Source organism: Oenanthe melanoleuca, chromosome 1, assembly GCF_029582105.1.
Source record: "Oenanthe melanoleuca isolate GR-GAL-2019-014 chromosome 1, OMel1.0, whole genome shotgun sequence".
Lineage (NCBI taxonomy): Eukaryota > Metazoa > Chordata > Aves > Passeriformes > Muscicapidae > Oenanthe > Oenanthe melanoleuca.
The window spans coordinates 82,033,389-82,056,509 of NC_079333.1; the positions used below are offsets into that span (position 1 = coordinate 82,033,389).

Consider the following 23,121-nt stretch of genomic DNA (forward strand, 5'->3'; position numbering starts at 1 on the left):
AAGTGCTTATTCTTACAAATCCTTAAGGCTCATTCTGTTACATTACAGTAGGATTTTTCACCATCCCAGAAACTGTGCTACATGAGTTTTACATGAACCGTGGACATAGCAAAATCTCCAAACAGTAAAACAAGCAATTAGTAATTTCATTGCCTTTGTATGCATTATCCTGTTTAATTGTGTAACATAATTTAACATGAAAATAAACAAAAGCAACATTTTCTTTTGTTTTCTAGTTTGGCTTGGAACTGATCCCCAAAATATTTCTATTTTTCTTAAGTGAATGGAACAAATACAATTGGTTTTAAATCCCAAATTTTTACTAGGACAGCAGAAGGGAAGGAGTGAGACAGAGGAAAATTACAGATGTAGCATTTACCCTATGTTTCTCACTAAAGAGGCAAGGACTGACTACAAGCACAAGTACTGTTTAAATGCCATATATTTATTTTTGTAATGTCCCTATGTTGTACTTAGTAAATCTCCCACTGAAGCCAATGTGAGTTTTGCCTGAGGGAGGAATAAGACCAGGGCTCTCGCAGGGGACATTTTACATTAAGTAGTTTATTAAATTTTTGTCTCACAGTGGAAGAATGAAATAGGTGAAAGTTACTAAAGCTCTTGTTTGTACTGATCACAAGTGGAATATATGATTTCTGGCATATACTATGATACACAGATAAGAGTATACCATATTTATTTGTAATTATAATCAGAGCTATATTAGTTGGATGGGCAGTGAATTTTCTATTTCTACTTAAATTTTAGATATTTATTTATTGTAAAAAATGTTTTTTTCAATAATTGGGTCAAAATGCAGCAACTAAAAAAATACCTAACGCAAAAGATAAAAATAATTTAAAGTATTCTGGTGCAAGGGGGGAAATGCTAACCAATCTAATAAATAAGGCAGTTTAAAGCATTTGTGACTGCTACTGTGATATATGTACATAGTTTACAGCATAAATTACTGTACAGAATACTCTGTTTATTAACCTGTGTAAACAATATTGCCTGCTGTATGGGGACACATTGTGGGATTATGGTCAGCAGAAAGATAAACTGCTGTAGCAGGGTGGGGGAGGCCTTGGGTAGCACATCCTCAGAGAGCAACATGAGCGTTATTTTACGAGCTGCAAACAAAGCCATCTCAACTTGAATAATTTTGCAAAAAATCTGCTGACCTTTGTTGCTATAAATGAAAAAAGGAAATGAACCTCTGTGGTTTGTTACAAAAATAATTCTAGTCATAAACTGGTCTCTGCATACCTCACCTGGCCAGGGAGCCTTGCTCAGGAGTTCGCTGTGTGAAAAGGGAGATGGGGAAAGAGTCACAATGCAATGCCAGTACCTTGTCGTGTGCTGTCTGCACTGCCAGTCAACAGCTGATCCCACTCTGGGATTGCCACGCTGCCTTTTCAGCCACTGGTGCTACATGCAGCAGGGAAATGGGGAAGGAACCCTGTGACTGTTGCCACTGGCAGGAGAAGTAATGATAAATGTAAGCCTCCTCTTATTTTGACATCCTGTACTGTCTTCCTCACACAGTTGTTCCTCTCACCCATCCCCAGCGTGGTTTGGTTTTGACTTCTGCATGGTGGCAGCTCTACACAGAGTCTCTGTAGGATGCCTACTGCAACATGGCACTGGCCAGCAGACACCACTACAGTCCAGTTTCCATAAATAATGCCCAGGAAGGCAGGGAGTTGCCAAAAACAGTATGTGTATGCAGCCATGATTTGTTAGTCTGGCTTTCGTCTCCATCTACCGCAGTCAGCACGGAACAATGCCCCTGCACAGGAGGACCAGGGATTACTGCCCAGAGAGCAATTCTCTCACTGCCTGGCTCCTCTGCTTTGCCTCCTGCCCCTCCTGTTGCTATCCATGGAAAGAGACAATGGCACTGCAAGCCCACCTTGACCTGGCTGCTCTAGAGCTCCCAGCACAGCACTGCTCTTTCTGCCTCCACCAACAGCAAGGGAAGCCAGCCCTAGGAGCTGCTGTGGGACTACTGGTCTGCTGGCAGACCACAAGCTTTAGGTGTCCCTGTGTGGCCTACAGGCTGTTCATCATGGATAAAATTCCCATTTTCACATAATGAATTGAAAAATGCTGTTGAATTTCCATAAAAAGAGTAATATTGGCCTCACTTAGGCTCACAGCCAATCTCATCTCTTTTGTCATCTACAAAAAAGTGTTCTCCTTGTTTAAAGGAGGCCAGCTCTACTTCCAGGCAACATAAGGAAAAAGTGTCTGCAAACGTTTAGTAAACTGTAAAATGTATTTCCTTGATATTTCAGTAATCTTAATAGAAAAAGGTGCAAGTTCTCAAGGATCTACTTTGGATTTAGGCCTAGCAAATTATAGAGTGGTCAAGAGGCAGTCCAAGTTTGAAACATATGCTTGAAACATCTGAGAAATGTATTTACCACATACCTATTGTCCTGCATATGTGCTCCCTCCCAACATGGTCTCAGCCCCATCCTGCCTCAGTGCATCCTGAGATGTTTACCAATTTCATCAAGCATTCCTGCCAGCAGCAGGTATGACTGTAAACCTGGGGTGGAATTTATAGCACCTCTGTATCTTTTTACCTAAACCCCCTTTTTGGCCAGTGAAGACAAGCATTTCTAGCGTGACATTCGTTGCACTTATTTTAGACTATTTCAGTGTTTACTTATTTCAGTACAAGATGAGGTGATTTCCATCTTCTGTGTTTAAATCAGAATTTTTTTCTCCCTCATTCCACCTTCTTTTCCTGTTTAACCCCACTGAATTGTTACAAGGCTGACTATATCCTCCATGGCCTAAAGAAGATCATTGTACAAGTGAAACCACCAGTTCCTGCTGGTTCTACTGCAGGGACATGAAGTGGCATGAAGCTCACTCAAATGTGTTGGTAGCACATTCAGGCCAAGGCACTGGGCCAGGAGATGCTGCTGGCACTCCTCCAGCTGCACTGCTGTTTCACACAAGGTATTTGAGTCACTAGCACTGAGGGCTTTTGGTTCCCAGGTTACAGGTCCCTCCCATTTGCCTTTCCCTGCAGAGGAGAAGAGCTGTCAAAAACTGTGCATGGACTCACTGTCCTTCCTTAAGAGGGAACCGAATTCTCTTGCTAGAAATAATGGGAGAAGGTGAATGCCAGTCCATAGATGGGGTGGGAATGAGAAGAAAGCAGGAAGGTCCTGAACTCTTGGAGCAGCTCTGCACAGCCTTTCACCTTTTTCCTGTGACCAGTTTCAACTCTACCTTGTCCTGCATGTCGCAAGCTGAGAGATGGAATTGAGGAAGAAAATGTCTAGAACTGCAGGAAGGGACCTCAACATCCAGAGGGCCCTTGAGAGAGAGAGGACCATCATATGAACCTCATGAGGCCCAGAAGGTGAATTACATGGTCCTGTCCTTGTGTTTGTCCAAGCCTCAGTATCAATATAGATGAAGGATGTATTGATTAAGAGCAGTCCTGCTGAGAAGGACCTAGGGGAGCTGGTGGATGAGTAGCTAGACATGAGACAGCAATGTGCCTTGCAACCCAGAAAGCTAAAAAAGCATGACTAGCTGGTCAAGGGATGTGATTCTCCCCGCTACTCTGCTGTTGTGAGGCCCCAGCTGGAGTGTGGTGTCCAGCTTTGGGGTTTCCAGCACAGGAAATACATGGACCTGTTGGAGCAAGTCCAGAGGAGGCCATGAAGATGGGCAGAGGGATGAAGACACACTGTGAGAGCTGGGGGTCACCCTGGAGAAGAGCAGGTGCTGGGGAGATCTTACTGTAATCTTTCTGTACAAAAAGGGGATTTATAAGTAAGATGGAGAAAGACTCTACTAGGGCCTGTAGTGACAGGACAAGGGGAAACAGTTTTCAACTCAAAGAGGGTAAATTTAGATTGGATCTAAGGAAGAAATTCTTTACTGTGAGTGTGGTGAGACAGGAACAAGTTGCCCTGAGAAGCTGTGGATGCCCCATCCCTGGAAGTGTTTAAGGGCAGACTGGATGAGACTTTGAACAACCTGGTCTAGTGAAAGGTGCCCCTGCCCACTACACTGGGGTTGGAACTAGATGATCTTCAAGGTCCCTTTGAACCCAAACCCTTCTATGATAAAACTAAACTGCAAAGGAAAATATGCTTTTTTAAACAGAGGTGTGTTCCAAAATGGAAGTGAGAAAAAGAATAAGGGTCTGTCCTTTGGTAAATATTATCTATGTCTAGCTTGTTTTTGCAGGAAATGTTTTCTTTCATGTCTGTTGACAGGGTGAGAATTCCATGTGTAAGAATGCCAAGTGGAAGAGAAAAGGATAACTGCTTCTAAGAAAGGATTGGTTAGTATTGACTGAATAACATGAACCACATCAGAAACATTCTGCTGGTTTGACAGGTGTTCAGTCCTTGGTGAAGTGCTTTATTGATAAATTCTAGGGGCAATGTTCTTCCAGAACAGAGCTGGAAGTTTGCCCTGGGGATAATGGCTAACAATGGTGTGATTTGGGAAGGTCACTCCCTGAACACTGTGTTGCCAATTTATCTCTGACTTCCCACTTTGTTTACTGGTAATGTGCATCAAAATCACACACATATTTTGTCACAAGACTTTTTAAAAAAATGTTTTGTTAAGCAACTAGTTCTCTGCAATGCACCATTCTAAAAGAAAATTTCCATTGATTTGATGTGAAGCTGGATTTGGATTAATAAACTACTTGAACACTTCTAAGGCTGTTTAGAGGAACATACTTTGTACAATTTTCTTTTGCAGAAATACAGTGACCAAAAGGCATGAAAACATTTGAAACTCTTAGGATCCACGCAGCACTTTGTTAATCTATGCTGTTTGTCCCATTATGTACTGTTGTGATGCTTACTCTCTGCCAGGATCAAAGTCATAGATACTCAGGGAATGGCAATTTCACCTAGGCTGTGACACCCCTCAGTGCTAAGCACAAGTTTTATACACTCTGGTGCTTACACCGAGCGCTTACATAGCATTTAAGGATTTTGTGGGTCTTGTAGCTCTGGACTCAGGGGTGAAATTCATCCAGTGTACTTAGCAGTTTTTTCTATAGCTCTTCAACAGCACTTTCCTTCTGAGGATACAAAGTGATTTGCAAACATTAATTAATTCTCATAAAGCCCTATGAGGCAGATAAATGTTAAGTATCCCTGTGTTAGTACATATGAGAAACATGAGACCTCAGTGCCTTATAATTCATGCTGTTCACTGTATTTGCTCCCAAAAACGACTCAGTGCCATGGGACAGAGGAAACTCCCTTCCCTCCCCTAATTCTGTTGTTTTCCTTGGACTTTCTGGAATTCTTTGAGGGCAGTAGGGATAAGGCTGGACTTCAAGCTGCAGTGTGTGAAACTCAAGCTACACAAATTGCAAAAGTGAAGGAGTGAAGTGTTGCTGGTTTTGGGGGCAAAAGCCAGGCACTTTATGCAACCTGTGAGTTACTTGCTCTGTGTTCCAGCACCCCTCTGGAAAGGCAGCTTGGGCTGCCAATGTAGCAAACACCCCTGGAACTCAGGCATACTTGTGGGCTACCAAGAGCAACAGGGCTAGACAGCAAGTGGAGACAGAGAAATTACTTGAAGAAATAGCCCCAGCTGAATCTCACCCATCTCACTGAGGAAAACCATAGTGTTTTGAAAGACCAGTGGATGCTCTAAATCTCAGTACTTTTCCTCTCTATAGCTTTAGTCAGGTTAGCACAAACAGGACCTAAAGTGACTTTCCCAACTTGTTAATTAACCTTAAGAGCAATTTACAGCATGGAGGTCAGTGATGCTAGAAATTGAGGCTTGGCCTTTTTGAAGGCAAACAGCAGCTTTCTGAGAGACTAAAGTAGCTAAATTTTCATGCTAACAATATTGGCTGAGAGACATAGTTCCACATTTTTTGAGACATACTAGACATAAGATCATCCAAGTGCTTTTCTGAATGCATTCTGATAAATTTATCTATGGTTACATGCCTTCCCAGCCCTTGGCACACAGCACATAACCTAATGTAACAGTTATAATTATGACACTGATCAGACCAACCAGGCATTTTTAAGACATGAAAACTAGACAAATTCTTTAGTTTCAAACACAGTGAGGTCAAATATGTGATTGTAAATGATAACTAAATGATAACAGAATGAGAGGCATGTTAGTTCTTTGCCAGACAGACTTCTGCTGTTACCTTAAGAAGTCTGTATAGTTCAGGCATTGTCTATTTTTATTGTGCCAGGAGATTTTATTCTTTAGTTTGAATGGGGGAGGGAAATGTTTCCATCGCTGTGAACAAGAAATATTTCTTTCTGACATATTAAGCATTAAGAGGATTATGTAAAGACAAGGCATATTGCAGGAGATGTTCTTAATATAGCTTTTACCATGAACCCACGACCTGCCAAAAATTTAGGAGAGATAAAAAACCTATTGCTTTGACAATCTTTTCATTTAAAAAAAATCATCTTGTAAAAAGATCAAGGAATTCATCCTTGTTATTTACATAAAATTCAAACCTTCCACTTAAAATCATGAATCATTTAATGTCACATCTGTGGGATATCTAGGCAGATGCCATTAATCCAAGTAATTTTGCAAATTCCAATTTCATTTGGATTAAAACCTACAACTTAAGTCAGTGAATAGCACATACTGTACATGTGTTAAGGCTGGTGACTACTAAACTCTCTAGGGTAGATAAACTAAGTACAGATTAGCCAGATCTAAGTGTATGTCTTCATCTGGGGAAGAAAAGATATCCTGACATTTCAGATTTGAATCAGTAGCCATAAAAAATGGTTGAACGTTTGTATTACAAAAGAGATACTATGGCACAGTCCCAAAGGTGCATTTCATATAAATTAATTAACTACAGAAATTATTTTGACAACAGCTACTGCACTTCTGAGGTGATATGGCTGCTCAGTGATGAGTACTTGATGATCAATGGTAGGCACTAGTAATATCCTTCATGCTGAGTGACTTTTATTATTATTTAGATTTACAGTATATACATATGTGTTTGTATCTACACTTGGGCTTGATCCTATTAACCTCTTTACCTAAAGTCTTCAGTGATCTCTTCCTTTGGAGCTCCATGGAGCTCTCTTATTTGGACAAAAGGAACAGGCAAACAAGGGGTTTGGGTATCCTGCCACGTGCCAGGAAGGACTATGCCTGGCTTCTGACCACACTTGAACCTCTGCATATGCTTTGTTCTTACCTGACACTCATGCCACCATGCCATACTATAAAGGATTAAGGCCAAGGGCTCTATATGATCTTGCTGTTTGTGAGGATCCTATAGGCCGTTCTGGTTTGTCAAGTCCACCTCCAATACACAGCTCCTTTGAATCCATTCCCATTGCTGTGTCAACTCTCACTGATTCAGAAGCCTCTGTTTCTAAGCAAACCTCTTCCTCCAGGCATAATCCTTCTGGATTTGTACAGAATGACTTCTTACTTTTTCAAACTTGAACCTGAATATTGCTATAGCTAAAGAAGCCTGCATATTCCTGGACTTTCACAGCAGAGTAAAATAAGTCAGTGTCTTTCATGGAACTATAAAGAGGGACAGTCTCCTTTGGTCCCATCCAAAACACACAGAGTATCTTTGACTCACAGTGTGATATGCCTAAGACTATTCAGGTTGTTAAAGTGGTGCATAAACTTAACTGCACCAGACCTAAGTCACATGCACTTTTGTAGAACAGGTCCTAAGAAGATGAAATTAAGCATTTGTTGTCACCATTCCACATTCATCCAATCAGCAGCAACCCTATACAGCAAAAAGCCTTCACACAAGAGTATTCTAAATAACCTCATTAAAATAGTATAGCTGGAAGAAACCCTATGGAGAGAAGGCCAAACCTTCTAATCCACTCATCCTGTTGCACCACCAGAAATTAAGGCTCAGTGTGCTCATCAGACAACACAGATGATACCAGCACAAAAACTAAAAACCAGTAAGATTTACATGGAAGCTATAGGTATTTTAGCTGAAATAACTCAATATAAGAGCAATGTACAGGAAAGGACAATCATCTACAGAGTTGCTTAGTATTTGGAAATATTACAACAGAATTAATTCTTGCATTTCTTTGAAGTTTCTTGACATATTATATCCATACAAAGAGTTCATCATGATTAAGAAAAATATCCCGATCTTAGTAAAATAAACATGCTTCAAAGTTCCATATTTGAAACTCAAATGCCACATGTGCAATAAAACTAAGCTCCATTTAAGGCAAGAAATATATGTTACTTCTAAAATTTCTCAACATTAAGTATCAGAAAGGGCTCCCAAACCCCCAAACTTATCTGAAGATAAATATCATAGGCACCGTCAAAGAAAACAGAAGCTAATCTAGCTGGAGTTTCACTTTCCTGATCTGAGGAGAAATCCCGCAGTACCTGCAGATGGCATTGGAGCAGCTGACAGAATCCATTGCTACTAGTCTAGCAAATCCTGACAGGCTTCCACAGCTGGAGATCAGGCAAGTGATCAACAGAAAGGCACCAATCAAGTTCTTCATGATACTTGTGACGAAACAAATTGTGTTCCTTCTGGGGTGGGTGACAGCCAGGGCTAAGGGTGACGGCAGGACTCAGGGGTCACCTATTTTGTCATTTAAAGGCAAGTACATGCTCTCTCCTAAAGCCAGCCACATTGTAACAATCAAGTCCATGCTAAGAGGTGACCACAGGGATTCTCTTGGGGGAAAGTCTCTGAGCACCGATGGGCACATAACTATTGGCCCAGGATGGCCTGGGGCTGAGCAGTTCCTTGGTGGCTGCTTCAGAGAACACAGTGAATGCTCTGAGTTGGAGCAATAACTGGAGTAATGGTGAGCAGCCTCAGCAGAAAAACACAGCTATGTGGGGCTCAGTGTGCTCATAAGCCCACTCCTTACCACAGGGTACATGGAGTCTGTGCTACCAAAGACATTTGACTGAGAAATTGTGCCGTATTGTTTGCTATCTTTTCTTCAAAATGCAGCTCTTCAAAAATGGGGCATGGAAAAAAAAAGGCAGCAAGGACCAATTAATTAACCATTTGTATGAGTGGCTACTTCTACTTGTATCTTCTATTGAAAGTGTATTTTGTACTCACATTTTCTTAATATGTAAGCAAATTAGATTAGAAAATAACAGTAAAAGGGTTCAACTAATGACTCGGACAAGAACAGTCCATTGAAAGTCACTGGAGCTGTTGATTTGAGTAAAGGCAGCAAATCTGATTGCAAAAAAAATATTTCTAATATAGAAAAAAAAAACCCCTAAATATATGAAAACCACTGAAAGTGAACAAAAATGCACTGAGTGCAAGCAAAGTTGATATGAACTGGCCTTGACCTCATCTGACCCGAATTAAACTCCAACTATTGTGGGATTAATTCTTCTGGCATGAAAAACACAGCCTGTCAACAGGATCTGAAAACATCCCATAAATCAAGAAGCATTAAAGCCGAGTTGAGGATTATGCATGAAGAGTGAGAGGATTATGATAGGAAACAGTTCTTAGCCTGATGAGCAGCAAACTCAGCTTCCCAGATAAAGGAAATTGCATGTAGTGCTCCCATACAGCCTGGAAGAAAATGTTGCAAGCTTCTGCTAGATGTAAAAGATATGTAAGTCAAAATCTGCGGATGAAGCCTTCCCATGCAAAGCCAACAACTGTTATAAATATCTGCCTCTCTGTGTGTGCAGCCAAAATGAACACATTTTCCTTCCTAAGTGGATTACTGTTTGCCATATTTTTTCCCTATCTATTTACTGTTAGTAACAGAATGCAATTTTCCACCACCTCTTTTAAGTTATTACTATCAGCATATCTGTTTTCTGGCCTTCCTTTTGCTTGATACTGTAGGTTGCACTGTTGGTGAGGAGCTGAACGAGACATAAAGTTATTTAAAAAGACAGGAGATAAAGAAATGCATGCAATTTGTTGAAACTTATTTCACATGAAGGAATGCTGTCTTTCTCCAGCTTAATGTGGACTACACAACTCCTCTCTGTGCTCCAGTGGAGAAGAAACAGGGAGATGGCACATCAATATGGAAACTTCTGTGACGTGTCCACGCTTGCAGTAAAAATTCTCCACATCTACGATTTGCTCTCATTCATTCCAGTTCAGGAAAGCCCTTGTGTATGTGCTTCAGCTCTGCTGAAGTCATCAGGATTTCCGTATAAGCTTAAAGTTAAGAGCTTTCCTGAATAGGGATCTGTGCTTATTGCACTTGGTTCAATCAACCCATAAGATTTTGGTTTCTGAGTTTTTCAGTACAAGAATAGAAAGGGTATGTTTGTGCATTAAGATCAGTTCTTTATAGTATTTCTAATGTACGAAAATGTTTGGAGAGTGATACAGAACAATTCATTCTGAAGAGACATCACTGTATATTGTACCTCTGCACAAATGCATGTCTGCACTCAGAAGAATTTTGCTCAATATTGAAGAAATATTCACCTTTGTTTGGATCAATGCTGTAGCTGACTATTTCTGTAGCACAGTGTCCAGAATAACTGAATTATCCATGAAAGGGATACTGTCCATGTGAATGGCACACAGTCATTATGACAAGTGAGCGCTATTCCGCACCCAGTGAAGTCCTTGTTGAGTGTATTGAACCAAATGCTCCATACTGCTGTGCAAGGTGATAGGTCCCATCAATGCGTCCAAGTCGTTAAAAAAATCTGCAGGGGGAAAAAAAGATTCAGCATCAGAAGGGTGAATCTTTATTTGCTACTTGTCATCCCTTAACAGATTTTATTCTCTTGCAAATTGAGTCAGGCTGAACATTCCATGGGAATGAAAGTTTAGTGCTGCTGAGATTAATTTTAAAGCACTGTGGTTCATGATGTTACAGGCTGATGCACAACAATTTTCTTTTTAAAGAACAAAGCGGTGAGTTCTTCAGCTTTGCTTTTCATTAATTTCCACTGAGTCTTGATAAAGCAAACAGACTTGTCCAATGACACATTTGTGATATGCTAGATATTTAAGCTACCATGATAGAGAAATAGAGACCTGTACAACATGGCCAACCTAGCCTAAAGAATAATTTGGCTAACTAGCCAGTCAGGACTTAGAATCACAGAATAGTTTGGGTTGGAAGGGATCTTAAAGATAAACCAGCCCCTGTGCTATGGATAAGGACAATTCAGTTGTCTACCCAGAGGCATGTAGTGCCCATTTAAGATGCTCTCAAGAGATACTTACAGCCTGGACTGGCAGATCTAACATAGGATGTGCAGGAGAATTCTAGAGCGACAGTTTAGGTAAGGATACCTCAGTGGATTGTATCCCTGTCTCCCTCTCAGAGTGGACTAAACAGTTGTTTGTATTGAACAAAACTCCATCAACTGCAATGGGAGATAAGCCCCCCAACTCGTATCTACATACCTTCACTTAGGTAATCTTGTTTTGACTGGGATCTTGCCCATGTCCCTGCCTTAAATACACAAATTAGCCTGAAACCAAGGAATACTTCACCATCAAGTTAGATGCTGAGGCGTTTGCTCATGGAAACCAATTTGCCTGAGAGATGTTTGCTGCAGGCACCTTGTTCCAATCTGTGTCTGCTATGGAAGGAGGAGGGCTAGGGGCTGTTCATTCCTTCTGCAGAAAGGAGGTGTGCTCCTGTTTTTTGACATGGTCTGGCTAAACACATCCCATGCAGCTCCATGACTTTAGGGGCACAAACCTTCCCACAAACCTTCCTCTCTAGAATGCACAGATGGTAGTAAGTGCTACTCTCAGCCAAGTCTGTGACCTGTCTGTCACAAGTCCTGGCTTAACTCTTCTGAGAAAGACAGCTATCAAAAATGCCTTCTTGGGATGTTTTGAAACAGACTAGGAGTAGACTGAAGAAAGAAATAATCTCTGTAGTCCTACTCTGCAGACAGGCTTCATATCAAAATAGTTATTTTCCTGATCCAAATCATGTGACAGTCTTCTAGAATAGCCCATTGCCTTGCCTGGCTCACCTCTGTTTTCCTTGGCCAGGTTGTCAGCCATCTCCCAGTAGTCATAGCTGTGCAGGATGCTGTTGGTGATGCTGACGTGGTTGGCAGCCATCTGATGAATGCGCTGCGGGATGCTGATGATGGGAGATGGGGAAGGAGCCCCTGTGCTCCCCTGGGATCCTACAGAACTGACTGGAGAAGGGCTAGGGGACATAGGTGATGGAGTTCCTGTGCTCCTAGAAACCAGTGTTAATACAGTTATTTAAAAGGTGTTGGGATTAAAAACACAAGAGTATCAGAACATATCACAGGTAAAAATATATGACTTCTAACTGCCAATCTGATATAAGTTTCTGTGCAACTTACTTTCCACTGGCACCCCAAGGAGATGGGTTTTGGGCAGCTTTTGAGGAATTCTGGAAAAGGAAAAGTAATTCACAATGCATATAATTTATATAAGGCTACAGAATGAAAACATTAAAGAAATGTAAATAAAGTGATGAAATTGCATCTCATGATGCAATAAACCCAGTCAGCCTAGTTTGATGTTATGATGAAGCAGTGCTGCAGAACAGACTTGAAATATAGTCTTTTAAACACCCTGGCATAGGGACTGATTAGAAAAACATTAGGTGAAATGGAAACTTTTCACAGAAATCCTGGGAATTCAGAAAAAAAAAGTTCTGCAGGGCTCTTTGTGAAGTTTAGGCTGGAATTTCTTGTGATGAAGAGAAAGATTTCCTCCCACTCTTCTGCCCCCAATGACAAATGTCATTCCCCTAGGACCTGCAAGACTGTGCAAATCTGCTCAGCCTGGCATCCACAGGGATGTGAATTTGAGGATCTGCAGCTCAGATGGGTATTTTAACTACTAGGCTCAAAAATCTTGCTCATGATTGCTCCTTGTAGAGCTGTTCCCCTTGGTCCAAACATGGCAGCATTCACAAGGTCAGAGAGACTGCACATGTAGATTGGTGGTTTTCACAGCTGAAGGATTCCCCAGAGAACTCCAGAAGGGGCCATTTGATCATTTAGTGTGGTCTCTTGTATACCTGGAGTCATTAAGTCTCTCTCTGGTATACTGTGCTTAGGCTAAAGAATTTCATTGCTTGAGGAGAGACTACTTTGTACAAGCACTGTATTTACAGAGCAGGAGAAATTCAGGTGTCAGCAGTAATGGAGACTGGATAGCTAAAATTATTTTAGTAGTTAAAACTCCAAGAGCTGGAGGGAATTAATTCGCTGGTTCCTGACCATTTGACTAGTGGAAAGACTCCACCCCTCTCCCAAGTGACTGATTTAGTCCTAGACCTGTGAGAAAGAAGTCTAAGAAACTAAGCTTTTCTAGTCCATCCCATCCACAGTCTCACATTCAGCAATGTCTGATTCTTCAGAGGAAAGTAACCTCCTTGTGCTCTCCCCTGAAGCTGAACCTGCAGGTAATTGTGTGCTGGAGAACAGCTCTCTCTTCTTGACATCCATGTGAGACCACAGTCCTGCAGCTTCAGATCTGTTTATGGATACTGTTTTAAATGCAAGCATGCAGGTGTTGTAAACTGCAGGAGTTACAAGCAGTACCAGCAGTACAAAACCTCTTGGTCTCTTAGGAAGGAAAATGGTAATCAAAGGTCTTCAGATGTTCATGGATTTCAAGGCCAGGAGTAATCCTGCAGTGCACACAATCTGCAATGTCTGTTTTCTACCAATCATGGCACTTCTAAAAGAAGCTAAATTACTCTTAAAATTTATCTAATTTTTTTCCTTCTAAAAAGCACAGGTAGCCATATAGAAATGCTTAGACACCATTTATCCTCCTTGCTCTTCTGTGTTCTGTTCTATGTTTAGCAGGCCTCACAATTAGAAAAACAAATGCTGTTTCACAGTTTCAAGATTGAATCTTCCTATCTTCAGTGCTAGCTTTTAGATTTTGTTGGTCCAAAGACAACAAAACCAGAAGTAATATGCAAATTATCAGCTCTGTTTCCATGTACACAATGATCTCTTAACTCATTCAGCACTAAACTGGGCACATCTCCTAAGCCTCTCTTTGAAAAAGTTTTCTCAGTTTTAATATGTCATCTGAACTGCCTCTTGGGTTTCCACATCTTTTATGTGCACCCCAGCATTGGCTGTATTTTAGCAGTGATCATACCAGTGCTGTGTGTACCCTGTCATTCTTTCTGCATTTTGACACTGGGTCTTCTATGTCCCAGGTACATGAGATTAAAAATAAGCTTTGGAGTGTCCCACAAGGGGTTCTTCTGTAAGAGGTTGTTTTCTTCTTACTTTTTTTTTTTTTTTTTTTTTTTTTTTTTTCTCTTTTGACAGGGAAAGCTAAGGTGTGAAAAGATAAAAAAGGAAAATTTCTCATTTACCATCTTAAACAGAACCAACCCGGGAATCCTCAGCATTTGACCCTGCTACAGAATAGATGCTTTTTTCCCCGCTTTCTGGTCTGATCTCTCTCAGAAATACTCGTTTTCATCTTTCTAGTGTAATGGAAACTGAGTACCTGTTGTTTACATACAGAGCTGTAAGCAGGAAAATTTGAAAATTGGAGTCAAGGACACTTCCACTGTAAATGCAACCAGCCTCTGCCTTACTGTATAACTTCTCACACACCTTTTTTTCTCGTGTTTTAGAGATATTGCTTCATCTTCCTCTCAGTTCTGCACCAAAAAGGTGGGGATAAGGATTCTAAAGAATATAATGTTGTAAGGGACCATCTCTTATCCTACTTTCCCTACTGCAACCCATTCTTCTGGTTTCTTTATGCTCTCATATGTGCCTGGCCCTGGAATATCTGTGCCTTCTTTTTAATTCTCTGCTGCATTTTTTTGAAAATAATGGAAATAAAACAACTAGAAGAGATTTAAGTAGTATTTTTTCTTTTCTAAAAGAAAAGTGTGTCTAATTTTCCCTGCAAATGTGTGACAAGATTCAAAATCTTTCTCTGATTGATAATATATGAGGAAGTTCTTAATGCAGTCAGCATTTTATGTCAGTTGATTTTGAAAGCTTTTAGATACCAAATATAAAAGGAGTGGAGAATTGGCTTGTTTTCCAGTGAAAATTATAGCAAATGGATGTACTTTCCATTTTTGCTTTTAAAGGTGAGAATACTTTCTAATGTGAAGCTATGCTATCATTGTGTCAGCAGGAGCTCTGCAAAAAACCAACTCTTCTTGGCTACAGTAGAGTGTAAGTCCATTTTGTGTTTGCTGTGAAACAGTCTCTGTCTGCTAGCAGGAGACATTTTACATGGCTGAGAGCTGTTCTTAATACAGCTATTCTCTGAACTGGTCAAGAAAAATAAAGTACTGCAATAGGCATATATTTATTTCCCCTGAAATCAAGTAATTGTTAGAGAAACATAACGTGTTGAATTATATATTGCTAAATTTTTGAAGCAATTACATTGACTTCAATTTCCATTTGACAATAACGGATCTGTCAATTCCCTTCCCTGTCTTCATGTGTTCAGAATTTGGTCATAAGCATTCGTGCTTGTATTTGAATTTTTTTATTAACAAAATGTCAAAGGATGGATGTTTTTCATTTCAAGGTTCTTCTGTCCACAAAAAAAATCCCAACAAATGAGCCCTGCATCCAAAGACAAATGGCTGTTCAGGTCCCGTGAATATATTAAAATACTTAGAGAGTCTTCCAGTCTTTTTCAAAATAAACAGTGCTTGGATCTGTCAGAAGTGAAAAACGGAAGCAGTAGCAGGTGAAGCAAAGCAGGAAGGAGAAGCCAACAGTGCCATGTCAAGTATGTGGCAGGTGGTCTGTCTGCCCTCAGTGCTTCTGTACAACTCCTGCTGAACTCAGTGTGGGCTGTTGGACAGTTCCCTGGGTAAGATGTCCCACTGCACTGTCCTACCTTCTGATGCTGCTGAGTGGTAGGCCTGCATCTGAGGACTGATCTAGATCACTCTTTAACTCATGGGAAGTGTAGTCCCAAAGGGGGTTCTTAGAGCAAAATCTGCAAAACCTATTCACAACAGAGCTGGATAGCACTAGACAACTGACCAAGAATAATCTGAAAATACCTGATTGTTACTACAAAGGATTTATTATCCTTTGATAATACCCTTTATGATTGAAGGGTCACAGTGTGTACTTTTCAAAGAGGGACCCTTGTGAAGATAAGTGAACTAACTAGAGCTCGGATGTTGCCATGGGAGCCTATGGTAAAACACCACTGACTTCACAGGGGAAAAACTAATCCCAGGACAGCTACTGCTCTAGAAAGATGCTGTATCTCCTGTAAAGACACACTGATCTAAAGACATGCCATAAATAATGCACCTTGAAATACTCAATAAGTGCTTTTGAATACTTGACTGCATGATCTCTCTTGAGTCGGAACATCCTCCAGTACAGAAGGGCCAGGCAGCGGTAACTGGAATGTAAGGAAGAGCAGAAAGTAAAGAGTTACTCCTGAACAGAAATTCCACTGAATATCTTAAATCTTCAAACTAATACAGAGTGGAAGGCTGACAGCACCTCGCTTACAATTTTTATCATTTGTTGGCAGTACTTCACACTTGGCCATGGATTCATGAGCAGAGCTAGATACTACAGCCAGGGCAGGTCATGCTGACAAATACTACCAGTGAGGTACTAAAACAATATACTCAGAAGGGTCTGGGCTCCAAGGCTTTCATTCTGGCTTGAAGTCTGCACACTTGACCAAAAGCCTCTCCCTTAAAAAGAGACATCCTCAATGTCAACTCAATCTACACATATTTTTTTGTAGTTATTCTTACAAATGCATAAACAGCTTTTCGAGTTATCTTATCTTGGGACTTTATTGCAATAGCTTGGAGCCTATATAGTGAACTTGAGTTATAGTGGGTATATTTTATATATACCCAGTGATCTCTTCCAGCAGCTGGAGATGGCTGGGATAAAGGGAAACCTTGGATGTGGCACAGATTTCAGTGACCAAGCTTCTCTGTAGGAAACCAGAACAGAGATTGTGTTGGAGCCTGGAGGCTATTTGCAGACCACTTGCCTGATTTGGTCCCCAGAGCAAACCAGAAGTGGGCTGAAAAGCCCAATGTACTCTACTGGTACTGTCTGCCTCTGTGCTCCTCCTCAGTCTGCGGAGTGCCACACACCTTTAAAGCTATATAATTAAATTAGAGTAATGACTATTGACTATAGTTATGTACCACAATAGTCAGTATTCAGGATATACACACTTGCCTTTGCTAGTGGCTTTAGGTGTACCAGTTTATTTTCCAAACTGGGACTCACCACCACCTCTTCCCAGGAAGGTTTTTGGATTGAAAAAGTGTGAAAACTAGGGCAAGTGTGAAAGTGCCCCACAGGAACGCAGCTTTCGAGGCAAATCCCCTGTATGTTTTGCTTTTCCTTCGGCAGTTTGTAAAAGCAATATTTAGATTTGGAGCCAATCCGGAGCACCAGAAGGTGCCTGGAGTTTGGAAGTGCAGAGTGCTCTCCACCTCCCCGCGCCCAGGTGCTGCCCACACCTCCGCGAACGGCCCGAGTCAGCAAACAGCGCCTGCCAAAGCCCCGTGGCAGGGCGGCTGCCGAGGCAGGCCGGCTGCCGGCTGAGCGCGGCGGTGAAATGCCGGCCGTGGCCGCTGGAGGACAGTGTCTCCCCAGGAGAAGCGGGCCGGGAGCGGGCGCTGGCAGCGCGCCCGCCGGGCGCCGGGAGCAGCCGCGGGATGCGGCGGCCGCGCAGCCGCCACCATCGCTCTGCTCTCCCTCTGTCACCTTCACAGGTACAGCGCATATGCAAATGGTGTCAGCTCATCTGCTGGCTGGCAGACGGTGAGTTAAGATTGCCATTCATCGCCCGGAGAAGGCTCCGTCTGCTTTCCCTCGCGCTGACCTTTCTCCTGCTGGAACAGATGCAGCGGCTCCCTGAATTTGGATGTGCTTCCGCACGCACCGAAGCGCTCCGGCAGCTCTCAGCAAGCCTTTGTGACATGGCTTTATATGTCCTTTTTTAACCGTTCTTTAATCATTTTCCCACCTAAGCGTTTTTAAAGCAATTGCCACTAATGCATTCTGTGGGCCTCCCGATGGCACAGAAAACCGGTGACAGAGAAAGGGCATTTACAAAAAAAAAAAAAAGCATCTCTGAATATTTTGTTCCTTTTTATACAAATGATTAATTAGGACTCCTTCTTTATGGAGGCTAAAGATGCATTTAATTTGGATTTTTAACAGATGGTTAATAGATGTTAAGAACACACTTGCTGATTGTAAATGTCCACTTACTGAGACTCAGTAACCATGTAATAGGTATTTTATATATTAACTACAAAGATATTAAATTAAAAATTGATTTTAATAACATTCTAGTATTTTACTAGCAATCAGAAACTGTCCTATAGAATCTAAGGTGCTAACACATATATTCAGAAATCTCAATTTAATAGATAATCCAAGAGGCTTAATTATCCCCATCACCATATTGCCCTTCATATAATAGAAATATAATTTATGATTATTGAGCCGAAAATGTCAGCCACAAAAGAACTTACTGAGCTGTTGGCACAAAAGTACATCACTCATAAAAACAACAAACCATCAGGCATTTAAAAATTAATTACACTGACGTACCATAGCCAACCTGTCACAGTCAATAAAAAAGTATGAATTGCTTATTTACAGAGACAGAATGCAGACTCGGTACAGTGATACAAGGGCTTCCCAAAGAAGAAAGTATTCTCTTAATAGAGAACATAATTCTATTTGGCTGCATCCAACATCTGATTTTCAAGAACTGTCTCACTGCAGAAAATAAGCCTTTTGAGGAAAGCTTGATCTACTAACCATAATGCTGCCAGCTGTTTGTCTTCTGGCGTGGCGTTGGGGCCTGAGTGGGTTTTTAGTCTCACTGCATACCTTAAGCAAGAAGAAAAAAGCCTATGAGTTAACTGAAATAGCTTTGTATTATTGATCAGAGAGCTATGCTAAGCAATGTCGTTTGATCTGCCCCTTTATACATATTTGTTCAAGTTACCAGACATACATGTATTTTTCCTGGTTGTGTTTCAGAGATGTTTTGCCAATAGCGTTCCTGCACTCTCTAAACAGTTGTGAACTCCCTTGATCATCCATCAGTCCAGAGGGGAGCCTTGCTGGCGAGGTGACACTGTCCTACCAAAATAACCTCTGCTGCTGCAGAGACCCAGTTACAGAGTTCATGCAGGAAGGGGTTTGGAGCGTTTGAAGCCTGCCTGGAAGCTGGTGCTGACCTCACCCTGCCAGCTCTGAGTGTGTCTACCCAGATTTGCGCCTCCGAGCACAGCATGGCAGAGGGGGAACATGTGGCTCAGAGCTATTTTTGCTCACATGACATTACATTCAAACTCTATAAATATTAAAGATCCACAGAGGTAGCACTGGTGTATCAAGACTGTATGTGCTATGCAATCACAAATTGGTTTCTGGAAATCTCAGCTTCCAGCTGAATACCTGAACAACAGACAAGGTTACAACAACACACAGCACTTCTGGGCTCACTTCCAGAAAAATACCTGTTCCCCATAATTAGCTGCTAGAGAATTTTTCTTACCTTTACTTTCAAACTCTGATTCTGATATCTGTGCAAAGATTCAGAATGAACATTTTGTTTCTACAGGCATACCTAGCAAACCACTTATTTTTCTGAGTTGCACTGAGATCAACAGCAATTCACATTACAACACGGCCACAGCTATACACACTATTGAAAGCTATGGATCTGCAAGCAAAATTCATTTCCAGAGTTAGGACCATATATTTACTACAATGAGAAAAGACAGAGCAAACAAAGAAAGAGCTTTTTGCCTTTGGGAACAACAACAAAAAAAAATCAAAACCAAACCAAACCAAACAAAGAAAAAAAAAACCAACAAAAAAAAAGGGAGGAATTACAGAGATGGAGAAAAAAAACAGAAGGAAAAAATTGCAGAGATGGAATGTACTATTCTCTTACAGGAGAAAAAAAAAAGTATTTTATTCAATAACTTCCCAGTTAGTAAGCTGGCCTCAATCCATTGAAATGCATGAGAAGACAGCCCTAAGTGGAATAAAATGCCAGTGGAATTATTAACATGCAAGAAAATCTTCATTCTACATCAACACTAAATCCAAAAGAGTGATTTTGTTTTAGGAGCTCTGATTTATTATGAATACGATTAAAAATGAAAATGTGTTACTTCCTGTGAGCTTAATCCTGACAAATACTGCCTGGTTGATTGTCCTGAGGAATGATACCATGGTCACTGTCAGTGCAGATTTCTCCACTAGTGTGTCTGGGGTCGCTCTCTTACAGAGTCCCTCAGCTGCTGCAATGATTCTGACCTTTGTTTTCTCTACCAATGACACTGCCAATAACGTTAATTTTAGCTACCAACTATAATGGAGAAAAGGACTTAAGAGACGTACTTTCTGCAGAGGGACTGTGGATGGCACTGAATTCTAGACTGCCCTGACTGGGGAGCCATGAAGGTGACTAAAGTTAGTGGTAGCTCTGGGGTGAGCTGTGCTCCTGACTCCACTGGCTACATTAGGAGCACACACATCAAATGGACTTTGACTGTCCATTTTTCTATCACTGTTCACATCTTCTTTCAGGTAATCTTTAAACAGCAATCTTAAACATGTTGCAATATTTTTCAAGTTACCACTCCAGGAGAATGTTTTGTTTTTATGGATTACTGGTTCCTCCACTGAGTAGCTCAGGACTTACATCATTAAACTCTTGAAGTAATTTGCAACTCAAGTAATAGGAAAACCTTTGGGATTTTTTGTTTCTGTTTTTGTTTGTTTCTTTCAGTTTTTTTCATTCTTCACAGTTTCTTGACTTAATTTCCAAAGAAGTCACAGATAATACATACACATTACATATGACTAACGAGGCCCTTGTAAAGAGTTCACTTCTACCCTTTTACTGCATGTACAAAAATAGGTGATAATGCAGATGAGCATGTTTGCACAGAGTAATCCCTGGGGTGATCTCCTTCCTCTCCTACCTGATGAGTTCAACTGTTTCTGAATACATGGTATAAGGGGATTTAGATTCCATTGGGCCTTGTTCCATTGCATTTCCACACTCAATAAATGATAGTGCTGCTTCTGCATAATTCAGTGCCTTTCCAAACTTCTCCACCTAGAGAGAAAAATAAGGACACAGAGATGTAGTGTAATCATCAAGATGTCGTTACATTTGATGGGATTTTCTCAACAAATATTGTAAGCTTGACATAAGTTAATATATCTTCAGGTTCACAATTTTTCCTGTGAGAAAGCTAATACCTGCCAAACCCTGTTCATCAGTGAAAACCATAAGATACAGAAAATAGAGCTAGAAAAGGCTCTGAGATATTATTTGTTCCACACTCTTGTACCCAAAGAAGGGTCAGTTCTGCCTAGGACATTCCCAACAGTGTTTGTCAAAGCTCTTCCAGTGCTGGAAATTCCACAAACTTATGCTGCCTTTTATTCCAGCTTTCATCTTTCATTAAAAAGGGTTTCACATATCTTTGCAAGTGTAGTTTTTTATCACTCAGCAAAGAATGGTAATGGATATTGTGAACTAGGAGAAGAGAATTAAATACTTTGACTACTAACTCTTATACAAAGGCTTATCTCTGTTCTCCTGTCTTCTTTATCCCCACCATGTTCAGCATTTTCAGCATTGTTCTCCTCTTGTCAGGAATTTGCTTTCTATATCCACCTCCTTTTTCAGTACCTACTCTGCTCCCTCAGAATCTTCACCATTCTCCTTCCTTGCCCCATTTCTTCTCCTATTTTTGGTACTTCAACTTCATGTGTGTATTTGTGCACTTACATGCATATACATGTATGTCCTCAATAACAGTGTATATGCAAATATGCATCTAATGTTCATATGTGTACACTGACATGCCACTTATCTGCCCTCAGAATTTAATTTCTGATGTGAAGAGAGAGATGAATCATACTAATACCTCTCTGTCCTGACTTCTCTCTCCTTCAGTCAGAACTCCTGCGGTACATAAAGCCCATTAATGGACTGGATGCATTTGGTGGAAATCTGATGCACACAGTGAAAGGTTAATGGACCTTATTCTTTTCCAAGGGATAAAGATTTTAAATAGTAACTTTGGAATGGCACACTAGCTTCAATCTATTTTAGGTTCTTATATGACTCCCACTGCGATCATACCACAGAACTTCACAAACTTTTTATTATATTTCTCCCCCTGATGCTCTAGTGCAGGTGGAAGTGCTATTATCCCAATTTCACAGATGGGGGACTGAGGAGCAGAGAGACTTAGAGCAATTTTCAAGCTGCTCACTCTGAGTGCCTGTGTCAGGTAGTGCAGTGCCAAAGTAGGAGGTGTCGAGCCCAGCAAGGTGATTCAAAGTGCCTGGAGGCACTTTGGCAATATGGCATTTTCTGCAGGATGCCTACACAGCCAGAGAGGGAGAGGAAGCACCTGCAAGGGACTGTTCACATGGTGTAAGTAAGGTGCTGGTCCACTGTGTAGGGATGCTGAATGTGGAGGATATTTCAACCACCTGATACTGATAGAAAGCTATTTAAACCGTGCCTAGGTGACTTTCATGCAGCAAACTTGTGCCACAGCAGAGAATAATGCTTGCAACTCCTCTTTCTGGGTGTCTACCATAAAAACATTTCTCTCCAGGCTAAGAATTTCCTTTGCATATTAAGTGATCCTTTCCATTCTGTTTAAAGCAACACACTAAAATGCACCATTTGTACTTCTCCACAATATTTTCTGATTTTAAGACTCACTTTAAAGTAATATGGAACTGAATAAACCATAGAAATTTGTGCTAATAAACTCAGGTAGAGTGTAAAACTCTGTGTTAGTGCTTTCTTGGCTTTCCACATTCTGCATAGCTGAGAAAACAAGACGTGAAGAAACAGAGGCTCTGAGACACCTTTCTTCTTTCCTGATGGTATGATGACAAAGTGTCTGTCTGACAGAGCAAGGCAGGAATGCAGCTACCCCCACCTGCAATGCAGCCATGCTAATGCAGGGTCTCACTCCATATACTGCCATCCCAAAAACCTCATGTTGTGCTGGCTTATTTGTGGTGCTGGATAAACACAGCCTTGGAAAGAACTGAGGGACAGCTAAGCAGAGCTCTGCTGCAGCACTGCATACTTTGTTCATTTGTATA

General features: G+C 41.0%; 1 protein-coding gene across 1 annotated transcript in view; it reads right to left on the reverse strand.

Moving 5' to 3' along the window:
• Positions 1–3,713: 3,713 nt before the first annotated feature.
• LOC130253335 (AF4/FMR2 family member 3-like) overlaps positions 3,714–23,121 on the reverse strand; it is a 91,339-nt gene continuing 71,931 nt past the window's right edge. Inside the window, exons 9-14 of the mRNA XM_056491848.1 lie at positions 20,961–21,097; positions 18,775–18,846; positions 16,270–16,363; positions 12,325–12,374; positions 11,980–12,194; positions 3,714–10,686 (exon numbers count right to left, since the gene is read on the reverse strand). Coding sequence (XP_056347823.1) covers positions 10,565–10,686; positions 11,980–12,194; positions 12,325–12,374; positions 16,270–16,363; positions 18,775–18,846; positions 20,961–21,097 — 690 coding nt within the window. The 3' untranslated portion in view covers positions 3,714–10,564. The remainder of the gene's footprint in view (positions 10,687–11,979; positions 12,195–12,324; positions 12,375–16,269; positions 16,364–18,774; positions 18,847–20,960; positions 21,098–23,121) is intronic.